Source organism: Dendropsophus ebraccatus, chromosome 3, assembly GCF_027789765.1.
Source record: "Dendropsophus ebraccatus isolate aDenEbr1 chromosome 3, aDenEbr1.pat, whole genome shotgun sequence".
NCBI classification, from domain to species: Eukaryota; Metazoa; Chordata; class Amphibia; order Anura; family Hylidae; genus Dendropsophus; species Dendropsophus ebraccatus.
The window spans coordinates 21,745,808-21,770,342 of NC_091456.1; the positions used below are offsets into that span (position 1 = coordinate 21,745,808).

The following is a 24,535-nucleotide window of genomic DNA, read 5'->3' on the forward strand; positions in this document are numbered from 1 at the left end:
GGCTAAACAGTCTGCCTATAGGTAATGGTGAGACATAAAGCTACCATATACCAATTGCCGAAAAATGAGAATGGATTCCAGCAGTGTTGAAAAACCTTCTGCCAAAATCCCTTCCTGTATCATGACTGTATACTTCTATCCATATGCTGTTGGTAATTATAGACCCATTATTTTGCATTGCAGATTTAATGTCGCTGATGTGATGGGGCAGATCTCAGCAATATATATTGGTTCAATGTGCAGGATAAAATCCACATTGTCAAAGCCCTTAGCATGAAATCCGCAGCAGAATAAAGCGACTGTACCACTTCAATGCTTATACAGGGGAAGCTTGGATTACTAGTAACTTGGCCTGAGAGCATTTTAAAAGACAAACTATAGATTTTTTAAAATTGTAACTTGGTAAACAAGAAAGATTTCTTAATACAAGCCTCTGACCCCTGAATTAAAGGTTATCCAGCGCTACAAAAACATGGCCACTTTCCCCCTACTGTTGTCTCCAGTTTGGGTGGAGTTTTGAAACTCAGTTCCATTGAAGTAAATGGAGATTAATTGCAAACCGCACCTGAACTGGAGACAACAGTAGGGGGAAAAGTGGCCATGTTTTTGTAGCGCTGGATAACCCCTTTAAACCCTTCTAACCACTCCAGGCAGCTGGAACTAGTACCAGCACCAGCAGGTTTGTAGCCACCTGGGGAGTTGCAAGTGTAGAGAGAGAGTTAACTGATTAACCACTTCTTTACTGATACACTGTTCTTTATTGATGCAGAACACCTTAGGCTGGGTTTACAATATGTTTTTGCAATCCGTTTTTTTTCCCCGAAAAACTGATGAAAAAAACGGATGCAACTGTGTGCATCTGTTTTGATCCATTTTTCCATGGACTTCCATTATAAAAAAAAAAAACAGATCAAAACGGATCCGTATTTTTTTAGCGTACACAAACGTGGTCAACCTCATTTTTGAGCCCGTTAAAAAAAAACAAAAAAAACAGACCCGTGTGCATCCAAAACGGATGCACACAGTTGCATCCATTTTTTCCATCAGTATTCCATCAGTTTTTTTTGCAAAAACGTAGTGTGAACCCAGCCTTACCTACTTTATTTTTGGGGTGCGGAACGAATCGTCCGTGCTTCAATAATTTCATTTAAAAATTTGCTCTGATATAAGAGTGATTTACAAAAGAAATTATGCCTGTAATCCAAGGTTTCACTGTATTAAGGTTTTCATACAACCTTATTAGTGCTTCAGTGCTGATTTTGCCGGTATGGTTCTCTTTGTCAATCCCGATATCTTTACCATTTTATAAGTTTGCTAATGCGGTCCTGTGGTGCACTGGAGGCGGGCCCAGAGCCTCCAGTGCACAGATATGTTCACCCTCGGGTGACGCACGTCTTCTTTGTACCTTCTGTGTCAGCTCCGGCCCTGCTTTGCGTGTCCACTTTAATGACGGAGCTCATAGCACGTGAGATGATGTGCAGAGCCTGGACGGAGCTGACACAGAAGGCGAAACTGAAGGAGCACAGAAGACATGCGTCAACTGGCAGCTGTGCACTGGAGGCCCTGGGCCCACCTCCAGTGCACCAGAAGACCACATTAATATACTTCTAATATGGCAAAGATATCTGGAACCGGGCCGCGGAAGGACCAGACCACCAGAATCAGCGCTTCAGCACTAATAAGTTTGAAAAACAATATAAGCATTGAAGTGGTAGATTCTCTTAAGTACATGTGACCTTTTGTAATGTGTTTCTTGTGCTAAAGCATCTGCCCCATAGATGTATATTCAATGAATATTCTTGTAGAACAGGGATGGGGAATCTTGGTACTCCAGCTGTTGCAAAACTACAATTCCCATCATGCCTGGACAGCCAAAGCCGAAGGCTTTGGCTGTCCAGGCTTGATGGGAATTGTAGTTTTGCAACAGCTGGAGGGCCAAAGGTTCCCCATCCCTGCTGTAGAAATACAACTTCACCCACAAACTGTACGCTTAGAACCTAGAGAGACAAGCAGCATATAGCTAAAAATGCATTTATCTTTTCTATCATCCACTTTGTACTGTGATATGATTAAATAAAACATTAAATTACAGCTCTGACACATAAGTTTACATGCAGAAGAACATAAGCTGAAGCAAGGAGCCCCAATCTGTAGTGCTAGAATGATAAGACGTAGGCTTGGTCCCTTACACCTGGGGCCGTGAGTACAGTAAAGGCCATTATTTTCTGTCCATTGGAAATGTAAAGGTTGTTATGGACATGGCGGCTGCCTTCTCTACCTGTATATTCAGTAAGGCAAACGCCATATTACGCATTGAGTAATAACATGGTAGACGACGGCTGCAAGAAAACTCGAGTGAAAGGCTACGTCCACGCCATGAGGTGGCTGGAATTATATTTTCATGGGGAAAAATGGTAAAAGATCCAAAAAAATATATATATAATTATTATTCCAATATCCATCAATATGCAGGAACAGCAGCGCAACCCCAATGGAGGAACGTAGCCTAACAGAAGAGAGAGAACTCTAGGGCTTTGTTCCCACTTAGTGATGTCATATGATGACTAGTCGCTTGGAATACCAGTGTACGCTCTGTGCATCCCCCTTTAAATACTTCCTCTGGTGCTCTCTAATATTTAGCGGATATTGGTCAAGTAACTGAGTAAACATTGGTACAGCAAAACAACAACAAAAAAAGAAGTCCTGAGTCCAAGAAACTGCAACACTGTACAAATAAAAAAAAACACAAGCTTCTTGTAGAGCAGGGGTACGGTGTAGGTAGAAAACAATAACTGAGCCGCCTCCCGTCCCGAGACACGTCCCTTCTGTGTTAATGACAGAGCCGTATGGAAGATGCAGGATATATAGAGAAATCATCACCCAGTACGTCCATGGGTGCCATTTCCAACGCACACGTCACACTGTCCTGATGACACCCCAAAGGATGGTTTCGCTGTGACTCCTAAATGCATCAGGGGGTGGACGTGGCGGTAACAGACAGCAGGCTTTAGCTTGATATGAGAATGGCTCAGCGAAGGGACGTTCCGGAGAAGAATGATGGAGGAGAACAACAGAGGGAGGAGTTCATATCGGACGTGTATTTGAGGACAATAAATAAGATACTGCAATAAGTCCGTGGGTACCACATCCATCTCCAAACTCATCCTTGACGTGACAGGTTGGGAAGCAGGAAATGTGAGGGGTAAGTGCCATCAGGATGGGACGCTCACTGGTCTTGTATCTGCTGCTGCATTTTCTGCAACATTTCTTGCATTCTCCGCAGCTGTAAGGAAGAGATAAAGATATTAATCATATCTATCGGACTAATGGATAGACATGTATTTCATCGTTCATACAGCGAATTCAGAAAAAGCTGAGGGCGCTCACAGAGTTGTTGCGTTACTTCTTTATTCCGACATATGTTAAAACCTTTGGTGACACATGTCACTATTCAGCAGACGCCAAACCACTTCACATATAGAACACACACATGACAGCCATTTTGCGCGCATGCGCGCTTCATCAGATGAAGTGCGCATGCGCGCGAAACTGTCGTCATGTCTTTGTTGTATATGTGAAGTGGTTTGGCGTCTGCTGAATAGTGACATGTGTCACCGAAGGTTTTAACATATGTCAGAATAAAGAAGTAACGCAACAACTCGGTGAGTGCCCTCAGCTTTTTCTGAATTCGTTGTATGCACAATATGCTATGTGAGGTGCACCTCCGCTGCGGTTCATTGCAGTCCTCAGTGTGTCCAAGGCCAATAAACGCACAACAACATAATCCTGTGGATAATATGAGTAGTGCCGGTGATATTATAAGACAAAATATTACTGTAACATCATGGTACAGTAGGCTGTCTACCACACTAAAGATTAAAGAGGTACTGTCGCAATTTTTTTTTAATGTGATCAGAAGTAGTTTTGCAATATACACTTGTTACTTAATTTAAGTTTTCTATGTTTAAATCAACATTATAAATACAGCCAATAGGTGTCTCCTTTAACTGCGTATGTGTACAGCTGCTGCACGTCCATATTCAGTAGCAGAGAATTCTGGGGGTGCTTGCATTGTATGGTCAGCTCTCCTGTCACAAAGCACCAAAACCTCTATAACCACACAGTGACATTATACTGACTGAATTGTTGCAAATCAAAGAGCATTGTCTTCTGGTAAGCTGAAGAGCTAATAATAGAATTAGTAAACGTTAATAATATAATCTGCCTAAGTTAATTGCCCTCAGCTAATATACAACATGCTAGATGAACATCCTATCCTTGTGTAAGCGCCAGTCCACACAGAGTAAAAGCGTCAAAATTTCCGTGGCAGAGAATCCCATCTGCCTTGGTGTCATACAGTCTGTCTATGGGAGGGCTTGCTCGCCTCCACTCTCCACTCAAATAATTGGCATGTCAATTCTTTAAGCGGAGAGGTGCGGAGAGCGGAGGTGCTCTCATAGACAGACAGTTCCGACGCTTTTACTTCTTGTTAACTGGCCCTAAGCGTACGAAGGACAGAGAGGAGGCATGGACCACGGTATGGATGTATATATAACGTTAATTTAAACCCAGAAAACTTAAAACCTAGGAAAAAAAAAAGGGAGTATATTTCAAAACTGCTTGCGGTCTCAACCCCTGTTGAATTAGAAAAAAAAATAAAATTGCTACAGGTATGCTTTAAATGGCCCATACACCTTAGATCATTTTTGGTAAAAAGTTTCAGTAAAAATGTATTACTTATCTAGAATTTTTATGGGATCCCCTGGCTATCTAATTTGTATGAGACTTGCCAATCTGTCCCATGATGCTTGCTGTTAGTGAAAGAAGACTATGTTGCCCCCCAGCCGTCTTACTTTAGGGCCCTATTCCACAGAACGATTATCGTTCGCATAATCGTTAACGATAAACAATACAAATGACCGCTATTACGAAAGACCTGAAATCGCTTACCCATTTACATGGAGCGATAATCGTTACTTATGATCGTTCTTGCGGTCGTCTAGTCGTCGCTACTGCGTTTGTCACTACTGCGAACGACGTCTTATTCAATGCGAACGAGCAACGATAAAAATAGGTCCAGGTCTTATTAACCGATCAACGATTTCTCACACCATTTCCCAGCCACTGAGGAAGAAGCTAGCAGTTTCTAAACGCATCTGGAAGCCACCCAACATTTGTCTACACCCCTCAGCAGTCACCTGAGCATACCCCTGGATCTATTCCTCATCTTTTTAAGTCTGGGAGGAGCTGGCTCAACAGTGACTTTGTCTACTGCACTACTGGCAGCGGAGATCACTTACTTTGGAACGTAATCTACAAACAAACTGACTTTTGAATTTTAACAACAACGTTGGATCAGTCCACTGAGCCAGGACTACTACCCCCATCTGCCTGCTTTCACTGCGTGATTTTATTCAGTGAGAGGATGATGGAAATCCCTCTCTTGGTCTGAACCAAAAGACCAGTTCTACCACATTTGTGCTGACCATATATCTGAAGCATTTCAGTATAATGACTAGATGGCTATTTATATGATTATCTAGTTGTTTTATACACCTTTGTGATATTTTTTTTTATATTTTTTATTGTTTTCATATGCTTTTGTACCACATTCCCTAACCCTCTGTGTTGATCTTATGCACTATAAGGCCCCGGGGCTTATGCATTTGTATGGTTTATGCTTTTAATGTGTCTATGAGTATTTTACCCTGGAAAAGACAGAAAGACACCTCAGGTTTAAGATTATTTTTTATTACTTTTTATTACAATAAATTGACATATATTATTAGATTTTGCTTTGAGGACTGGTATGTTTAGAATTTGTAGTCTCTTATTTTAAAATAACGGCTGTTGTATTGAAATAATGGCAGTTATTTACCGTTATATGGCGGCCATCCACTCAATTTCAACATTGTGTGAACAGATCCTTTCTGTGTTTTCAAACCACTCCTGGTTTTGGTTGCAATAAGAGGACCTGACATGAGGACCAAATACTGCCTGAAATATACTGTGTGTGAACCCAGCCTTACCGATCATCTTATTTCCTGAAGTTAAATTAACACAACCTCAGAACTGAAGTAGTCAATTTAACTCAACGCAAACTGCATGTAAATGCTATAAAAGATGTGTCAAAACTCCACTGAAGTCTATAGGTCTTGTGTATATAGTGTGTACAACAAACGAGATGTCTGAACTTCTGAACATTTTGTGTTACTGTCGCTTTAAATAATTTTGATGTATCATAGAGATTTGACTGGTTGAGAACTGGTTGTTCAGACCCTTACCGGTCTTTAGGAAGAGCCAGCTATGCAAAAGCATGCAGCTAGGTATCCTGATAAATGGGGCATTTTTCTCTGATAAGATATGTTACAAAGGTTTTGGATCTATACAAAGTGAATTCAGGTTTACTGAGGGAGGGGTTCTAGAAAGAAGCCTGATTCTTAATTTCGCTTGTACTATTGATTTATGCAATGTTTACTGAAATGTGGCTATTTAAGGTCATTTGGAAAGCAGTGCAGGCACATTGTACGTACCTCTTCATCCTTCATTTTTATGAGTTTCTCTGTTTCAGCGTCAGGTGTCGGCAGGGGAAGGATAGGAATGGGGCTCTCTATCCTGTTATCCTGAGTCAGTTTGCTGCAAAAAGACAAGACACTGTATCAGTAATGAATTATAATTCTTTAGCCATTAATACTGCTTGAATATTCCAATCTTTTAGCTGAATACATGTACCTAACGATTATTGTTATGGGAGTGATTGTTCTGTCTCCCAACAGACAAAACTTTCTGCACAATATATATATTTTTTTTTCTTTCAAATCAACTGGTGTCAAAAAGTCATATAGACTTGTAATGTACTTCTATTTAAAAATCTCAAATCTTCCAATACTTAGCAGCTGCTGTATGTGCTGCAGGATGTGCTGTATTCTTTCCAGTCTGAGACAGTGCTCTCTGCTGCCACATCTGTCCATGGCAGGAACTGTCCAAAGCCGGAAAAGGTTTTCGATGGGGATTTGCTGACACACAGAGAGAGCACTGTGTCAGGCTGGAAAGAATACACCACTTCCTGCGGGACAAACAGCAGCTGATACTGGAAACAGTACTGGAAATAGAAGTAAATTACAAATCTATAAAACGTTCAGACACCAGTTGATTTGAAAGGAAAAAAATAGCTGGAGTACCCCTTTAATATAACACAGAACTGTCACTAGCAGGTTGCCCAAGACATTTGATTTGCCCACAACAAGTAGCTATATTAGACTAGGCATAGTCCTCACTACCGGATATGACCTGCACTGTAAATAACCACATAAGTTACTCAACTAAGCACCTAAATTGAATGTCCATTGTTAGAAGTCAAGTACAATACACAATCATAAATGATAAAAGGCACCTGAGTCCAGAGACAGACAGGAGAGAGTTAGTCCATGTTCAGACGTGGTATTACCGTGCAATACATATGGGGGGAGATTTATCAAACATGGTGTAAAGTGAAACTGGCCCAGTTGCCCCTAGCAACCAATCAGATTCCACCTTTCATTTTCCAAAGAGTCTGTGAGGAATAAAAGGTGGAATCTGATTGGTTGCTAGGGGCAACTGAGCCAGTTTCACTTTACACCATGTTTGATAAATCTCCCCCAAGGTTTTTAAAACCCCATCAACACCGAAATAAAAATCAAATCTGCAAAAATCAGAACATGCTGCGGACTTAGGGTACTATTACACGGAACGATAATCGGTCCTATCCGGCCGATTATCGTTCCGTTTAATAAAGACAACGATCAGGCGATGATCGTTGATATAGGTTCTCACCTATAATTGTCGGGCGCCGACCGTGCACTGCTACGTGTAATAGCGGTGCGTGGCCGACGCTGACAATTACCAAAGAAGAATTCATTACCTATCCAGGCTGCAGGGCTCCTCTTGCTCTGTGCTTCTTCCCGGGTCCCGCGCTCTCCAGCTTCAAAGCGGCCTGTCTCAGCTGACAGGCCGCTCAGCCAATCACTGGCCGGGACCGCCGCGGCCAGTAATTGGCAGAGCGGCCTGTCAGTTGAGACAGCCGCTCTGAAGCTGAAGCGCATGGAGCCGGGGAGAAGACCGCAAGAGGAGCCCTGCAGCCTGGACAGGTAATGTATACAGTTTAAGCAAGGGCTGCTAGGACATCAGTAATGATGTCCCTGCAGCCCTTGAAAGGATTATCGGGCAGTGTAATAGGCCCAGTAAACAAGCGCCGATCTAGCAGATCTGCGTTGTTTACAGTTATTATCGGGCCTTCATCGGCCCGTGCAATACTACCCTTAGAGATCCTTAGCATGCTCCTCATTTGCAGAGATTCTATTTACATTCAAAGATAAAGAAACAAAGGCAATGGACAATGCAATCATAAGGTTATATCACATGACTGCTAAGGAATGACATCATCAGGGTGACATCATCAGGGTGACATCATCGGTCACTTGTGGTTATGTTTCTTACATACAGCCCCAGAGGAAGCAGATGTTCAGCTTTAATGTGTCCCCCCATGGATACCCTCCTGTCCGTTCTGACATGGTGCAGGGAAAGTAGCTGCACCAAAGGTAGTAAATTGCTGAAGTACCATTCTACTATCAAAAGAAATGTTCACAGGGGAAACTGCTGCAATTTTTTTTCTTTCAGATCGACTGGTGTCAGAAAGTTATACAGATTTGTAATTTACTTCTATTTAAAAATCTCAAGCCTTCCACTACTTCCAGCTGCTGTATGTCCTGCAGGAAGTGGTATATTCCACCCAGTGCTCTCTGCTGCCACCTCTGTCTGTTACAGGAACTGTCCAGAGCAGAAGAGGTTTTCTATGGGGATTTGCTACTGCTCTGGACAGTTACTGACACGGACAGAGGTGGCAGCAGAAAGCACTGAAAAAAATACACCACTTCCTGCAGGACATACAGCAGCTGATAAGTACTGGAAGACTTGAGATTTTTAAATAGAAGTAAACTACAAATCTGTATAACTTTCTGAGACTAGCTGATTCAAAAGCAAAAGCATTTTGCTGGAGTTCCCCTGTTATTTCCTGAGCATCGTACCATTGCCTTAACAGTAGTGTTTTTTCCATACCCACTGTCCGATTTTACAGAATAGCATGCCTAGAGAGACACTAAGATAGGAAGAGACACCATATTAGTAAGAACCCAAACGTTTAATTAGAACGCCATATGAAGCCAAAGTTTAGTGAAAAATGTGACTTAAGTTTAACCCCTAACCTTTCGGCTGTGGTCAAAATTTCTTCATGCCTTTAAAAGACAAAAAGTGATAAAACTTAATAATTCAGACTTGAATATGTACCGTATGATGGGTTAATAGGATAATAAGAGATGTATACGCTGCTATCACACACACGTGTTATTATGTTAGCATTATTGAGGCTAGATGTTAGGATCTATGGGATTTATTAGAGAGAAGAGAACCTGGGGCGAACCGAGCGTGCGGCAATTGATTAGCGGTGGCTGAAGAAGTTGGATGCAGCCCTAAGGCTGCCAAGAAAACATGGATACAACTTATGGCTATGTTCACACAATGCATATTTTCGTAAATTTATGGCCGTGAATATTAGAAAAATATACGTTAGCTCTTGGTCTATGGGATGCCGGCCGGGGCGTATACACCTGATCTTTTCAGAGACCTCAGTCTCACACATTGTGTATACATGGCCTATGGCTGGATCCAGGTTTTCCAGTATTACCTAGGGCTGCATCCAACTTCTTCAGCCAACGGTAATCAAATGCCGCACGCTCGGGGTCGTTATTGAGGTTCGCTCATCTCTAGAATTTAATATCTCTAATAATTAAATTATTTCAGGACTAACCAATAAAAAGAATGGAAAGATCTATCATATTAACTTATATGCATGGTTTTCATATATGGGGGTCTTATCATATCCACTGTGGTGCCACCAACCGTGGGCACAGGCATTAGTACAGGCTCATCCTACTGTTTCCAATCTTTATCCTGATTTGTAAACCAATAGAGCAGGGACCTGTGGATGAGGGGAACATAATAAAGGAGGTATATTTACCCCTCTCAGTGGTCGCACAGCGCCGTAACCCGCTCCTGGACCCGCTGATAGTGTGCAGATCTCCCCTGCGGCTATGTCACAAGCTGGGTGACGGATGCCCCGCTTAGCCAGTCACTGACTGGGGCAGGACACAGATGCAGTCAGTGACTGAGCGGGGTAAATCCTACCCTTCAGTGACATGATAGCTGGGTCGGGGCGCACCTCACATATTTTCAACCGTGAGAACGAGCCAAGAGAAGACTGCATGGTCCACTCCCCGCTCTGTGTCAGTGAAAGAGTCAGACATTAGGAGCCCAACTCCTCACGGGACCGCACCACGCCAAGAGTTCTCCCAGCTTATTCCAAGTACGGGTCTGAACACTTGGACTCGGACCAAAACTTCTGACATGTCTCTATGACATTATAACATTATCTAGGTTAGGGGAGGCAGCCAATCATCTAATGTTCCATTGTCTGAGATCGGAAAACAATCAACTGGCCCCATAGGAATCTGACAGGAGATAAAAAATTAAAAAGGGCTGACCCTGTGACCCTGACTGTAATAATATCCATATAGCCTCTCAATTCAGCTTGATAAAATTGTAATAAATATACCTTGTATGCATTCTACTGGTGCAGGTACAATTGTTCTGTTTATTTGACAAATGATTGCAGCTATGTGCGCTGGGGTCATTTCTCTAATGTAAATCTATTTTAAATCTGTTGTCGGAACAGGCTTCCAAATGTCCGTTCTCCCCGCTGCCTCTATATACTGTACCTTATGAGACAAGCTTCCTCCTTTACTATAGCTCCTGTCTTCTGTATGAGACCCAGTGTAATGGGAGTCTATGCCACTGGGTCTTTGGGCCTAATTCAAAATAGCTATACATCAGAGAAATACTTATAGTGCATAGTGCTGCACAATAGTCATTTTTCACGAAGGAGACCCCCTAACACCGGAGGTATACTTTAATAGTAGAATGAGTAAAGGGCCAGTAATTGCTCAGTACCTGAAATAGTCATCTGACAAATAGGTATTCCCATCTGGTAAAGAAGCGGCTAAAGAGGTGGCCAGGCAGCCGAAAATGACAGAGCTGGCTATTTATGCCTTTTGTGTAACTCCCATTGACTATTACTATTACACGGAACGAGAATTAGCCAAATCGATGATCGCTCCGTGTAATAAATACAACGATCAGCTGATGACAACAATCATTGGCTGATCGTTGATATAGGTTTGAACCTATAATTGTCGGGCACCGACCGCGCATCACTATGTGTAATAGTGGAGCACGGCCGGCGACTGATGATTTACATTACCTATCCAGGCTGCAGAGCTCCTCTTGCAGTCTTCTCCCCGTGTCCCGCGCGCTCCAGCTTCAGAGCGGCCTCTCTGAGCTGACAGGCCGCTCAGCCAATCACTGGCCGGGACCGCCACGGCCAGTGATTGGCTTGGCGGCCTGTCAGTTCAGACAGGCCGCTCTGAAGCTGCAGCACATGGGACCCGGGGAGAAGACCACAAGAGGAGCCCTGCAGCCTGGACAGGTAATGAAGTAAAAGCAAGGGCTGCATGGACATCGGTAATGATGTCCCTGCAGCCCTTTGTTAAACGATAATCGGGCTGTGTAATAGGCCCAGTACACGATCGGCGCTCGTTTACAGTTATTATTGGGCCCCCAACGGCCCGTGTAATAGGACCCTAAGTGTCCTCTTAGGTGGGCAGACCCACTGATCTAGTAGAGGGTGGCTGGGGACCCCGATCTCAAGATGGGTCCCAGTAGTAGAACCTAAATCTCTGAAACGTGACTGTCCCAGATGAGAATACCTCTTTAAACATAAAGTAGACTGGGTAATAGACTGAAGGCATGTCAATATGTTACTATAGGAAAAGGATTAGTTACGTATAACAGCTTGTATTCCAGCTTTAATGCCAGTTCTGTTTAGCAGGAAATGAGCAGGGTCCGGCACACGATGAGTGTTACAGTCATTATATACTAATACACTAAATAGATAAGTATATTAATGGAATTAGCAGGTTATAATGGACAGGTACATTACCTAGTCATCTGCTGGATACACTGGGCTCTGTAGTTCTCATAATGCACATCACACGTAACATCCTTAAGGTCATGCATATGAGTCCGGATCAACATGTTCCGCAGCTTCACAAAGTCACAGTGTGCCTGGTTCTCCACTGGGAACACATAGAAGAATAGATAGAGGTATGAGATCAATGTGCTTTACAATATACTGCAGTGTATCTTATCAATTGTAACTAAAGTCTATTATTTCCTGTTATCAGCCAGAACTGTAATGTTCTTTAATGGGATTATTGGACAGGATATTCACATCCACTTATATCTCCAGATACTCTTATTTGTATATCCAGGTGTGGTATTTTTTCCCTTTTTAAATCAACTGGTGTCATAAAGTTACATAGATTTGTAATTTACTTCTGTTTAAAAATATCCAGTCTTCCAGTACTTATCAGCTGTTGTATGTCCTGCAGGAAGTGGTGTATTCATTCCAGTGTTCTCTGCTGCCACCTCCTGTCTACAACAGGAACTGTCCAGAGCAGCAGCAAATTCCCATAAAAAAACCTCTCCTGCTCTAGACAGTTCCTGACACGGACAGAGGTGGCAGCAGAGAGCACTGTGTCAGACTGGAAAGAATACACCACTTCCTGCAGGACATACAGAAGCTGATAAGTACTGGCAGACTGGAAATTTTCAAATAGAAGTAAATTACAAATCTATATAAATTTATGACACCAGTTGATTCGAAAGGAAAAACATTTTGTCAAAGTTCCCCTTTAAAGGATGTACTGTTTATTACATTTAGATGTTAGGTTTGGGACCCTTTAAATGATAGCTGGTAACATATATAGCACAGCGTGTCCCATTAAGACATTTGAACTGTTTTTTTGGCACAAGACAAAGGCTTCTTAATGAATTCTAAAAAAAACTGTGTATGGGAAGCAGAGGAAGTGCCGTAATCTAAGGGGGATCTGCGCTTTGTTCATCAGGATCAGCCACTTATACATCAAACAGCCGGAATGAAATCAGAATTGTTCTTTTTTCTTGTTATGGCTTTTAAATATGGCTTCTGTAAGTTCTGTTTTTTCCTAACTTGAAATGTTTTGGGGTCATATAATCTCACAGACACAATTTGCCTCCCCGGCTTTTTGTGTGCTATATGCCTGACATACAAACAGTGTAAGATGGTGAAGCTTCAAGGCACCAGTGCTAAAACAAAAAAAAACATCCACGTTTAGGCTATGTTCATACATCGTTTCAGACATTTTTTTTGTCACTATACAAAAATGTTTTTGTAAAAAAAAATTCTATACAGATTTTGCAATGTTTTAGGGACAAAAAAAAAAAAAAAGTACATACTAATTACATTAATGACTATTATTTAAAAAAAAATTATTTTTTTTTCCTTCTTGCACACTAATGGATAATGGATAACTAATGGACAATAATGGAAAATCTGCAAACCTTTAACTGTAAAAACGCAGTGTCCAAATTTACTGTGTGAAAATGGCCTAAAAACAATGGGGGAGATTTATCAAACATGGTGTAAAGTGAAACTGGCCCGGTTGCCCCTAGCAACCAATCAGATTCCTCATAGACTCTTTGAAAAATGAAAGGAGGAATCTGATTGGTTGCTAGGGGCAACTGAGCCAGTTTCACTTTACGCCATGTTTGATAAATTCAAAGGAAACAGTCTTCTAACCTGCTGTCAGTTTCCATGACTTGCATAAATCCACACTTAAAGGGGTTCTTTGTGGGAAAAAAAATGTTTTCAAATCAACTGGTCTCCGAAAGTTATACAGATTTGTAAAATATTTTTAGTTTACTTATCAGCTGCTGTATGTCCTGCAGGAAGTGGTGTATTCCTGCCAGTCTGACACAGTGCTCTCTGCTGCCACCTCTGTCCATGACATGAACTGTAGAGAGCAGCAGCAAATCCCCATAGAAAACCTTTCCTGCTCTGGACAGTTCCTGACATGAACAGGGGTGGCAGCAGAGAGCACTGTGTCTGGAAAGAATACACCACTTCCTGCAAGACATACAGCAGCTGATAAGTACTGGAAAACAAGTTTTTTTTCTAATAGTAAAGCAAATTACAAATCTATATAATTTTCTGAACCCGATGATCTGAAAACATGATATTTTTTCACCGGAGTACCCCTTTAATTTTAAACTAAGGCTAGGTTCACACTGCGTTTTCAGCATCCGTTTAACGGATCCGTTTTTTTTAACGTCCAGAAAAATAGGGTCATCAACGTTTTTTTGTCCGTTTTGGTCCGTCAAAAAAAACGGATCCGTTTTTTTTTATAATGGAAGTCAATGGAAAAACGGATGCACACAAATGAATCCGTTTTTTGCAATCCGTTTTTCATGCGTTTTTTGCAAAAAACGGATGCGTTAAACGGATGCTGAAAACGCAGTGTGAACCTAGCCTAAGCAGTTTCTTTCACATCGTTTTGTACTGCTAATATACTATTATAGGTTTAACCCCTTAAGGTCAAAGCCAATTTTTGTTTTTGCACTTTTGCTTTTTCCACTTTATGTTTAAAAGTCCATAGCGCTTGCATTTTTTCACCTAGAGACTTATATGAGTGCTTATTTGTTGCAAAACCAATTGTACTTTGCAATGACAAGCATTATTTTTCCATAACATATGCTGCGAAACCGGAAAAAAATCATTGGCGCTGTCAAATTGAAAAGAAAAGAGGAATTTGTTTTGATTTCGGGGAGTTTTGTATTTACGCTGTTTGCCCTATGGTAAAACTGACTTGTTATATATGTTCCTCAAGTCATTACGATTACAACGATATATAACATGTATAACTTATATTGTATCTGATGGCCTGTAAAAAATTCAAACCATTGTTAACAAATATATGTTCCTTAAAATCGCTCCATTCCCAGGCTTATAGCGCTTTTATCCTTTGGTCTATGGGGCTGTGTGAGGTGTCAGTTTTTGCGCCATGATGTGTTCTTTCTATCGGTACCTTGATTGCGCAAATACGACTTTTTGATCACTTTTTATTACATTTTTTCTGGATTTGATGCAACCAAAAATGCACAATTTTGCACTTTGAAATTTTTTGGCGCTTACGCCGTTTACTGTGCGAGATCAGGAATGTGATTAATTAATAGTTCGGGCGATTACGCACGCGGCGATACCAAACATATTTGTTTATTTATATTTATAAAATGGGAAAAGGGGGGTGATTTGGACTTTTTTTAAGGGGAGGGGATTTTTTATTAATAAAAAAACATTTTTACTTTTATTTTTACTTTAACTAGAAGTCCCCCTGGGGGACTTGTATATACACAGCACTGATCTCTCATAGAGATCCATGCTGTGTATATACACAGCAAAGATCGATGAGATCGGTCATAGATTGCTATGGCCTGCTGCAGGCCATAGCAATCTATTGCCGAGCCGGGACCAGCGTCATTGCGACGCTGAGGCCCGATACGGGCATTTAAACGGATCTCCCCCCCGCGATCGCATCGCGGGGGGAGATCCGTCCCACTAGACACCAGGGACGTGAGGTCTGAAGCCTCTAAGTGCAGCTGTCAGGTTTGACAACTGCACTTAGAGGCTTAATTAGCCGACGAGGCACTGCCCGGCTGCACATGTCAGCCGGGATCAGCGCCATTCAGAGTGGGGTCCCAGCGGGACCCCGCTCTGAACGCCCCCCGCGGCACCATGACGTATCAGATACGTCATGGGTCGCTAAGGGGTTAAACCTTTCTGGAGACACTCATAGACAATCATAAATGTTATATGGTAAATTGACACTGACACTAGAGACACTCACTTACCTTCCACTATGCCCCACGGATAGAGACGACCTCGTACCCTCTGACCTTTAGCCTCTACCACTGTATTGCTTCCAATTACAGCAAATGGTGCACTCTCCTGTAATAGAAGAGTAAGTTCACAAACAAAATATAAAAATAAACATAAAGCAATAAGACAAGGTAAGTGAAGACCCTGGTGTGCCTGCACTTTGCAGCAGGTGGCATTTTATGGCAGTGTCATATTATAGGACAAGAGGCAGCCATCTCATTCTCTTCACCTTTAGCTCCTTGTCCTGCTGTTTAAAATCATCATCTTCATCTGAATCACATTCTGGGAACTGATAGACTTTTATTCCAAACTTTTCAATCTCTTCTCTCACCTGAAAAAGGAAAGAATAACAATATGACGACGTACTATAAAGAAATAGGAAAGCTTCATGGAAGTGAATTAATTAAATCTACCTGGTTTCTTAAAAAGAATATTGTGGCAGCAGGCCGTTACACTACGGGCACACCCCAGATTTTCCCTATGTTATTCTTATTGTATGGATATTCATATTACAGGCCTCCAGCATATTACACACCCCAGTATTGGGCCCCCGGTACATTATACATTATAGTATCAGGTCTCCAGCATATTACACACCCCAGTATTAGGTCCCCTGCATATTACACATCCTAGTATCAGGCCCCCAGCATATTACACATCCCAGTATAAGGCCCCCAGCATATTACACATCCCAGGATCAGGCCCCCAGCATATTAAAGACCTCAGTATCAGGCCCCCAGCATATTACACATCCCAGTATTGGGCCCCCGGTACATTATACACCCCAGTATCAGGTCTCCAGCATATTACACACCCCAGTATTGGGCCCCCGGCACATTATACACCCCAGTATCAGGTCTCCAGCATATTACACACCCCAGTATCAGGTCCCCTGCATATTACACATCCTAGTATCAGGCCCCCAGCATATTACACATCTCAGAATAAGGCCCCCAGCATATTACACATCCCAGTATCAGGCCCCCAGCATATTACACATCCCAGTATAAGGCCCCCAGCATATTACACATCCCAGTATCAGGCCCCCAGCATATTACACACCCCAGTAACAGGCCCCCAGCATATTACAGACCTCAGTATCAGGCCACCAGCATATTACACATCCCAGTATCAGGTCCCCTGCATATTACACACCCCAGTATCAGGCCCCCAGCATTTTACACACCCCAGCATCAGGTCCCCTGCATATTATACACCCCAGTATTAGGTCCCCAGCATATCACAGACCCCAGTATTGTGTCCCCAGCATATTATAGACCCCAGTATCAGGCCCCCAGCATATTACACACCCCAGTATTAGGTCTCCAGCATATCATAGACTCCAGTATTGTGTCTCCAGTATATTATTGACCCCACTATCAGGCCCCTAGCATATTACACACCCCAGTATCAGGCCCCCAGCATATTACACAACCCAGTATCAAGCCCGCAGCATATTACACACCCCAGTATCATGTCCTCAACATATTATAGACCCCAGTATTGTGTCCCCAGTATATTATTGACCCCAGTATCAGGCCCTCAGCTTAGTATACATCCCAGTATCAGGTCCCCAGCACATTACAGACCCCAGTATCCGGAGCCCAGCATATTACAGATACCACTATTAGGCCCTCAGTATATTACAGACCATCCCCCTTATGCCCTCACATTGTAGTAAGCCCCCATCTGTACCCTCATATGGTAGATAAGGCCCCTGTTTGCAACTATATAGAGGATAGAACCCTTCTGTGCCCCAATATAGTACTTATGCCCCCTTTGTGCCCCAATAAAGTACTTATGTCCCTCTGTCCCCACCTCCCCTATAGTCAACCTTCTCTGTTAGGTAGTCACCCCCCGTAGGTAACCCCCCAGTATGTTGATTACTTCCCCCCCCCCCGCGCCACAAAAAAAGGCATCCCCTGTAGGGAATCCTCCTGACATTTAGACCCTCTAGTATGTAATGTAGTTAGGACTCTACTATAGGCATATAGGCACCCCCGTTAGCCACCACTTCCCCCATGTTAGGCATCTAGGTTAAACCTCCGAACCTCCCCGCTCCGCCCTTTGCCATGTAGGACCTCCCATGTGGAATTAAAAACAAAGCACACATACATGGGGGTCTGAACATGCTACACAAGCACACACAGGGAGCTCTGACCAGGAGGTTAATCATGGAGCCACATTACTCTGCACTATATGCTACACACTTTTGCACACAAAGCTCATCCCTGTGTGCTACACCCCCATGCACACCCACAAGACTCTAAACATGAAACCCCAGCAAAGTTCACTGGGTCTCTTAAAGGGAATCTATCACCAGGCTTATGCTGCTTCTCAAGGTAGCGTAAAGCAGTGATAGAGAACCTGACTGCAGCACTATATCACTTCCATGCTTGAATAAAGGATTCTTTTACTACTTTATGCAACCTTCACATTGCACAGCATAAACCTGATAAAAAATTCCCTTTAAGAGACCCACCAAAACGTTCCGGACAGCCCAGGGCTGATACTGCAAACAGAAATTGTGCTGAGGAGAAGGGGGGCCCAAGCTGAGCCATTACACAAGGGCCTGTGAGCTATGGCCCAGGAAGCGATATGAGCCCAATAATGCTACATTATTTCTATTGTTAAATTCCAACCTATTAGTTGTAACCAGGTGTTTTTGCATTGTATGATCATTACCATTAACAATTCCAATTCTTGGAAAACTCACTCTTTCTTTCAGTTTCTTGATCTCACTGGGTACCAGACAGTCGGCTTTGGCGATCAGAGGAACAATGTTAACCTTCTCGTGCAGAGCTTTCATAAAAGCCACGTCCACTGGCCGCAGCCTGATCCAAATGGAAAGAAAGCAGAGAGAGGTCAGCTAATGGATGGATATCAGCTAATGCACAGGCTCTCAATGTGATATATATATTTTATATATATATATATATACACATACATATAATCCCTGGGATGCCGCACACACTTATCCTGTAAAATTACAGGGAGGTTGTAACTGATTCTACAGTGGAAAAATAAGTATAAGCATTAAATATTGCATATATATATATATATATATATATATATATATATATATACACACACACAGTGAAACCTTGGATAACAAGCATAATTCATTCTGGGAACGTGCTTGTAATCCAAATCCCTTGTATATCAAAGAAAATTTCTCTATAAGGGTACAAACCCACTTGACGTATTTGCTGCGTGAATCAGTCTTAAAATAAGCAGGCAAAACGCAGGTTGGCTTTATACAATTGTTCTGCGTTAAAATACGCAATTGCGTATTTTTGAAGCGTGAAGCTACATGCGTTTTTCGCACAGGTTGTTAACTGATGCTTTGCTAACAACAAGCTTTACGCTTCAAAAATACGCAATTGCGTATTTTAACGCAGAACAATTGTATAAAGCCAACCTGCGTTTTGCCTGCTTATTTTTAAGACTGATTCACGCAGCAAATACGTCAAGTGGGTTTGTACCCTAAGAGATAACTGAAGCAAAGACAATTCGTTCCACAACCCAAAAACAAGGTAGATAAGGTTTTCTGGATCAATAAAGAAGACTGTATCAGTAAAGAAGGGGTTAATCAGTTAACTCTCCCTCCACACACATAACTCTCCAGGTGGCTGTAAACCTGATAGTACTAGTGCCGGCTGCCTGGAGCAGCTATCAGTGAAGGGGTTAATTCAGGGGTGAGAGGGAAGCAGCAGTGATGTTGACGGGCACCGGAGGAGAGCCGGATGGCATCTGATGACCAGCAGGGTTGATCGGGTAGCAGTGGGTTAAAATGAGAGACTTTCTACCCTGTACAATATCAGGATGGGGACACAGGGGGGCTTGTTTTAAAAAATCTTGCTTGTTTACAGAGTGTAAATTTTTCAAAATCTATAGCAAAATACTCTCAAACCAAGTTACTTGTAATCCAAGGTTTCACTATGTATATACACACACATCCCATATATTTTATATATATATATATATATATATATATATATATATATATATATATATATATATATATTATATATATATATAAATATATATATATGTACACATACACACACTATAGCTGTCTCCTATGCTTCCACAAAGTGTTGTATTAAAGGGGTTATCCAGTGCTACAAAAACATGGCCACTTTCTTTCACAGACAGCACGACTCTTCTTGTCTCCAGTTCAGGTGCGGTTTGCAATTAAGCTCCATTCACTTCAATTGAGCTGAACAGCAAATCCCTGCCCAAGCTGGAGACAAGAGTGGGGCTGTCTCTGGAAGAAAGTGGCCATAATTTTGCAGCACTGGATAACCCCTTTAAATCCGGGGTAGGGATCCTTGGCTCTCCCGCTGTTGCAAAACTTCAACCCCCATAATGCCTGGACAGCCAAATCTTTAGCTTTGGCTGTCCAGGCATGATGGGAGTTGTAGTTTTGCAACAGCTGGAGAGTCAAGGTTCCCTACCAAAGTATGAAATCAAATGGCTCTGTATCAAAATGATATCCCGATCTGCACAGCTCCAGATTCCAGTATGAGAATGAACATTTCCAGGGTCTTGATAGATATGTCCACCCCCAGAATAAATATAGATGTGCATGAAGGGTGGTTGTATTAACCATGGAAACAGTATTACTTGCTTGCCATCATGCTAAAAGCGCTTGGAATCTGAGAGGTTGCCATGGCAATCCCATCCGTCGTCTTTACGCTAGTTTTTCTATAAGACTCCATCATGAACAAGTTAAATACTGGGCACACAGGGTAGATCATGAAATACAGTATTCTCCTCACCCATGTCCAAACGGGGAGATAAAGTACAAGCAGCAGTGCACTCTGTTATCCTGGATGTTTTTCCGATTTAGTCCACTCTCATCCCGGAAATATTGCTCAAACTGTTGGTCTATGTAGTCGGTAATGGGCTTCCAGCTGCTCCGAAAGGAGAAGTGTGTTAGATGAGAATTATTCCATGTTCCTATACATTCATCTGAGGGCAGGTCTCTTACCATTCTGTGTTGTTCACCGCATCGCCAAAACCAGGGGTATCCACAATGGTTAACTTCAGCTTAACGCCCTTCTCTTCTATGTCCACTGTGTGCTTCAAAATTTCTACTGTTTGGTTAATCCTTTCTAGAAGGAAACAAGCAGAACGCAACAGAAAATCAGGAATCAAGCCTTGAGGAAAATAGGTAAAGAACATGCACTCAGGGTAGACAGAAGTGGCGTAGCTACCATGGAGGCAGACCACGCAACTGGTAAGGGGCCCATGTGGCCAAAACGTGGTCTGCCTCCATGGTAGCTATGGCTCACGACTAGAGATGAGCGAACCTGGAGCATGCTCGAGTCGATCCGAACCCGAACTTTTGGCATTTGATTAGCGGTGGCTGCTGAACTTGGATAAAGCCCTAAGGCTAGGTGGAAACCATGGATATAGTCATTGGCTGTATCCATGTTTTCCAGACAACCTTAGAGCTTTATCCAAGTTCAGCAGCCCTAGCTAATCAAATGCTGAACGCTCGGGTTCGGATCGACTCGAACCCGAACCCGGTTCACTCATCTCTACTCACGACACCAACTGGCAGGATTGCACCTCCGGCCACAAGGCCCTTCCCCCACCAAGGAATGCTCATATGCCCTGGCACAGTCCCTTGGTGTTCTGTTCTCCCAGCTCCCTCTCACGGAGAACGAAACACTGTGGGACTGCGGCGGGTCATGAGAGTATGAGGGCGCACAGGATTCATGGGGACACACGCACAGTTTCTTGCTATGGGGTCCCATGAATTCTAGCTACGCCCCTGGTAGATGAGGTCGGCCCTGTGTGTTTGCAACATTTGCTGTTGCACAGGATACACAACTCCTTACTTCTAAAGGGGGCGCTACTGGCCCTGGAGCCTGCACTCCCAATCCCAAATGGCTCCCAAACAGATCTAAGTAAATGTACAGAAATGCATCTGTTTTAGCATTCGTTTCTCCCCCCCCCCCCCCCCCCCATTAAATGGATACGATAAATGGACTGCAAAAACGCAGCGTGAACGCAGTCGAACCTGTCATCACTTCATCATGCTGCCTGAACAACAAATAATGAAAGCCGTCCCTGGTCGCTTCTCCTGGCCCACCTGCCATATCATTTATTGATCTCCCCCTATACTCAAACAGGAAGAGATCTATCAATCAGTGCTGGTGGGGTGGGAAACAGCTGCAGGGGGCCGCTCCAAAGCACCCGCTGATAAGCGTCGTAAACCTCAGGCCACCAGTAGGGGGCACTCACAGCATGAACAGACAGGCAGAAAGCATGAACACATTAAGGCTGGGTTCACACTACGTATATTTCAGTCAGTATTGTAGTCCTCATATTGCAACCAAAACCAGGAGTGGATTAAAAACACAGAAAGGCTCTGTTCACACAATGTTGAAATTGAGTGGATGTCCGCCATTTAATGGCAAATATTTGCTGTTATTTTAAAACAACGGCTGTTATATTGAAATAATGGCCGTTATTTACCGTTATATGGCGGCCATCCACTCAATTTCATCATTGTGTGAACAGATTCTTTCTGTGTTTTTAATCCACTCCTGGTTTTGGTTGCAATATGAGGACCACAATACTGACTGAAATATACATAGTGTGAACCCAGCCTTGCCCTGCAGTGGAGCTCACTTATATGTTCTGCATATTTGAAGGGATATATCTTGGTAATATTCTTTTGTGATAACTAAAGGCGTCATTCTAAAAATTATCAATGAAATCACTTACAGTGAGACGATCCTAATTTTACATATATCGCTAACTATATGTGTTAAATGGACGTTCCTATCTCATAATCTTATGGAATATTGCTAAGATATGCCATAACCATTGGGGTGTTTCCCCTGTGTCTCCCATCAATCCCAGAACTGGATTCTGCTGCTATTTTCAGCACAAGTAGCACCGCTGTGTAAGGAAAAACCCTTTAAAGGGGTACTCCAGAGAGAAACTTTTTTTTTTTTATTAACTTGCGTCAGAAAGTTACACATATGTGTAAATCTCCAGTCTTCCAAGTTCTTAGCTGCTGTATGTCCTGCAGGAAGTGGTATTTTCTTTTGAGTCTGACACAGTGCTCTCTGCTGCTCCCTTTGTCCATGTCAGGAACTGTCCAGAGCAGGAGAGATGGGGATTTGCTACTGCTCTGGACAGTTACTGACAGGGACAAATGTGGCAGCAGAGAGCACTGTGTCAGACTGCAAAGAATACACCACTTCCTGCAGGACATACAGCAGCCAATGAGTACTGGAACACTGGAGATTTTAGCAGGGACTTGTGATTTACTTCTATTTGAAAATCTCAAGTCTTCCAATACTTAGTTACATAGTTACATAGTTACATAGTTAATACGGTTGAAAAAAGACACATGTCCATCAAGTTCAACCAAGGAGGGGATGGATACAGGGAAGGGGGAGGGGTGATATGTTCTATACATATGCATCTATATTATTTTGGTCTAAGAACTTGTCTAGCCCTGTTTTGAAGCCCTCGACTGTTTTTGCTGTGACCAGATCCTGTGGTAGACTGTTCCACAGATTCACAGTTCTCATGGTAAAGAAGGCTTGTCGCCTCCGGAGATTGAACCTTTTTTTCTCCAGGCGGAGGCAGTGCCCTCTTGTCCTTTGAGGGGGTTTTACCTGGAACATCTTTTCCCCATATCTCTTGTAGGGGCCATTTATATATTTAAATAAGTTAATCATATCTCCCCTTAAACGTCTCTTCTCCAGACTAAACAAATGTAATTCTTTTAATCTCTCCTCATAACTAAGATGCTCCATTCCCCTTATTAGTTTAGTTGCCCGTCTTTGTACCCTCTCCAGCTCTAGAACATCCTTTTTATGAATCGGGTTCCAAAACTGGACGGCATACTCCAGATGGGGCCGCACCAAAGCTTTATAAAGCGGTAATATTATATCCCTGTCCCGAGAGTCCATGCCTGTTTTAATGCATGACAATATCCTACTGGCCTTAGAAGCAGCTGACTGACATTGTGTACTGTTCTGTAGTCTATTATCTACAAGTACACCCAGATCCTTCTCCATCAGTGACTCTCCCAGAGTAACTCCCCCCAGGACATATGATGCATGCGGGTTATTAGTACCCAGGTGCATAACTTTACATTTATCCACATTGAACCTCATTTGCCAAGTAAATGCTGCTTTATCTCCTGCAGTAAGTGGTTTATTCTTTCCAGTCTGATGGTGCGTTCACACCTACAGGATCTGCAGCTGATTTTCTGCTGCGGATCCGCAGCAGATCTGCAGCAGATTTCATTTAAATAACTGAACACAGCATCAAATCTGCACCATCAGATCTGCTGCAGATCCTGTAGGTGTGAACGCACCCTGACACAGTGCTCTCTGGTGCTCTGTTCCCACATCTGTCCATGACAGGAACTTTCCAGAGCAGGAAAAGGTTTTCTATAGCGATTTACTGACACAGAGAGAGAGCACTGTGTCAGAATGGAAAGAATACACCACTTCCTGTAAGACATACAGCAGCTAATAAGTATTGGAACACTGGAAATTTTAGCAGAGACTGCTAGGAGAAAATATACCCTTTCTGGAGATTATGGTCCCATCACTCCAGCCAAATTCTCATACACAGAAAAATGAATAT

General features: G+C 42.7%; 1 protein-coding gene across 6 annotated transcripts in view; it reads right to left on the reverse strand.

The window, feature by feature from the left end:
- Positions 1 to 2,017: 2,017 nt before the first annotated feature.
- SEPTIN5 (septin 5) overlaps positions 2,018 to 24,535 on the reverse strand; it is a 60,287-nt gene continuing 37,769 nt past the window's right edge. For 4 of the 6 annotated variants that reach the window (XM_069961089.1, XM_069961092.1, XM_069961091.1 and 1 more), the window contains 9 exons: positions 20,901 to 21,024; positions 20,689 to 20,823; positions 18,621 to 18,738; positions 16,134 to 16,235; positions 15,877 to 15,973; positions 12,089 to 12,224; positions 9,240 to 9,269; positions 6,534 to 6,636; positions 2,018 to 3,283 (listed from right to left, as the gene is read on the reverse strand). In XM_069961089.1, the coding sequence (XP_069817190.1) occupies positions 3,227 to 3,283; positions 6,534 to 6,636; positions 9,240 to 9,269; positions 12,089 to 12,224; positions 15,877 to 15,973; positions 16,134 to 16,235; positions 18,621 to 18,738; positions 20,689 to 20,823; positions 20,901 to 21,024 (902 nt within the window). In that variant the 3' untranslated portion in view covers positions 2,018 to 3,226. The remainder of the gene's footprint in view (positions 3,284 to 6,533; positions 6,637 to 9,239; positions 9,270 to 12,088; positions 12,225 to 15,876; positions 15,974 to 16,133; positions 16,236 to 18,620; positions 18,739 to 20,688; positions 20,824 to 20,900; positions 21,025 to 24,535) is intronic. The other 2 variants (XM_069961090.1, XM_069961093.1) reach the window with 1 other exon arrangement.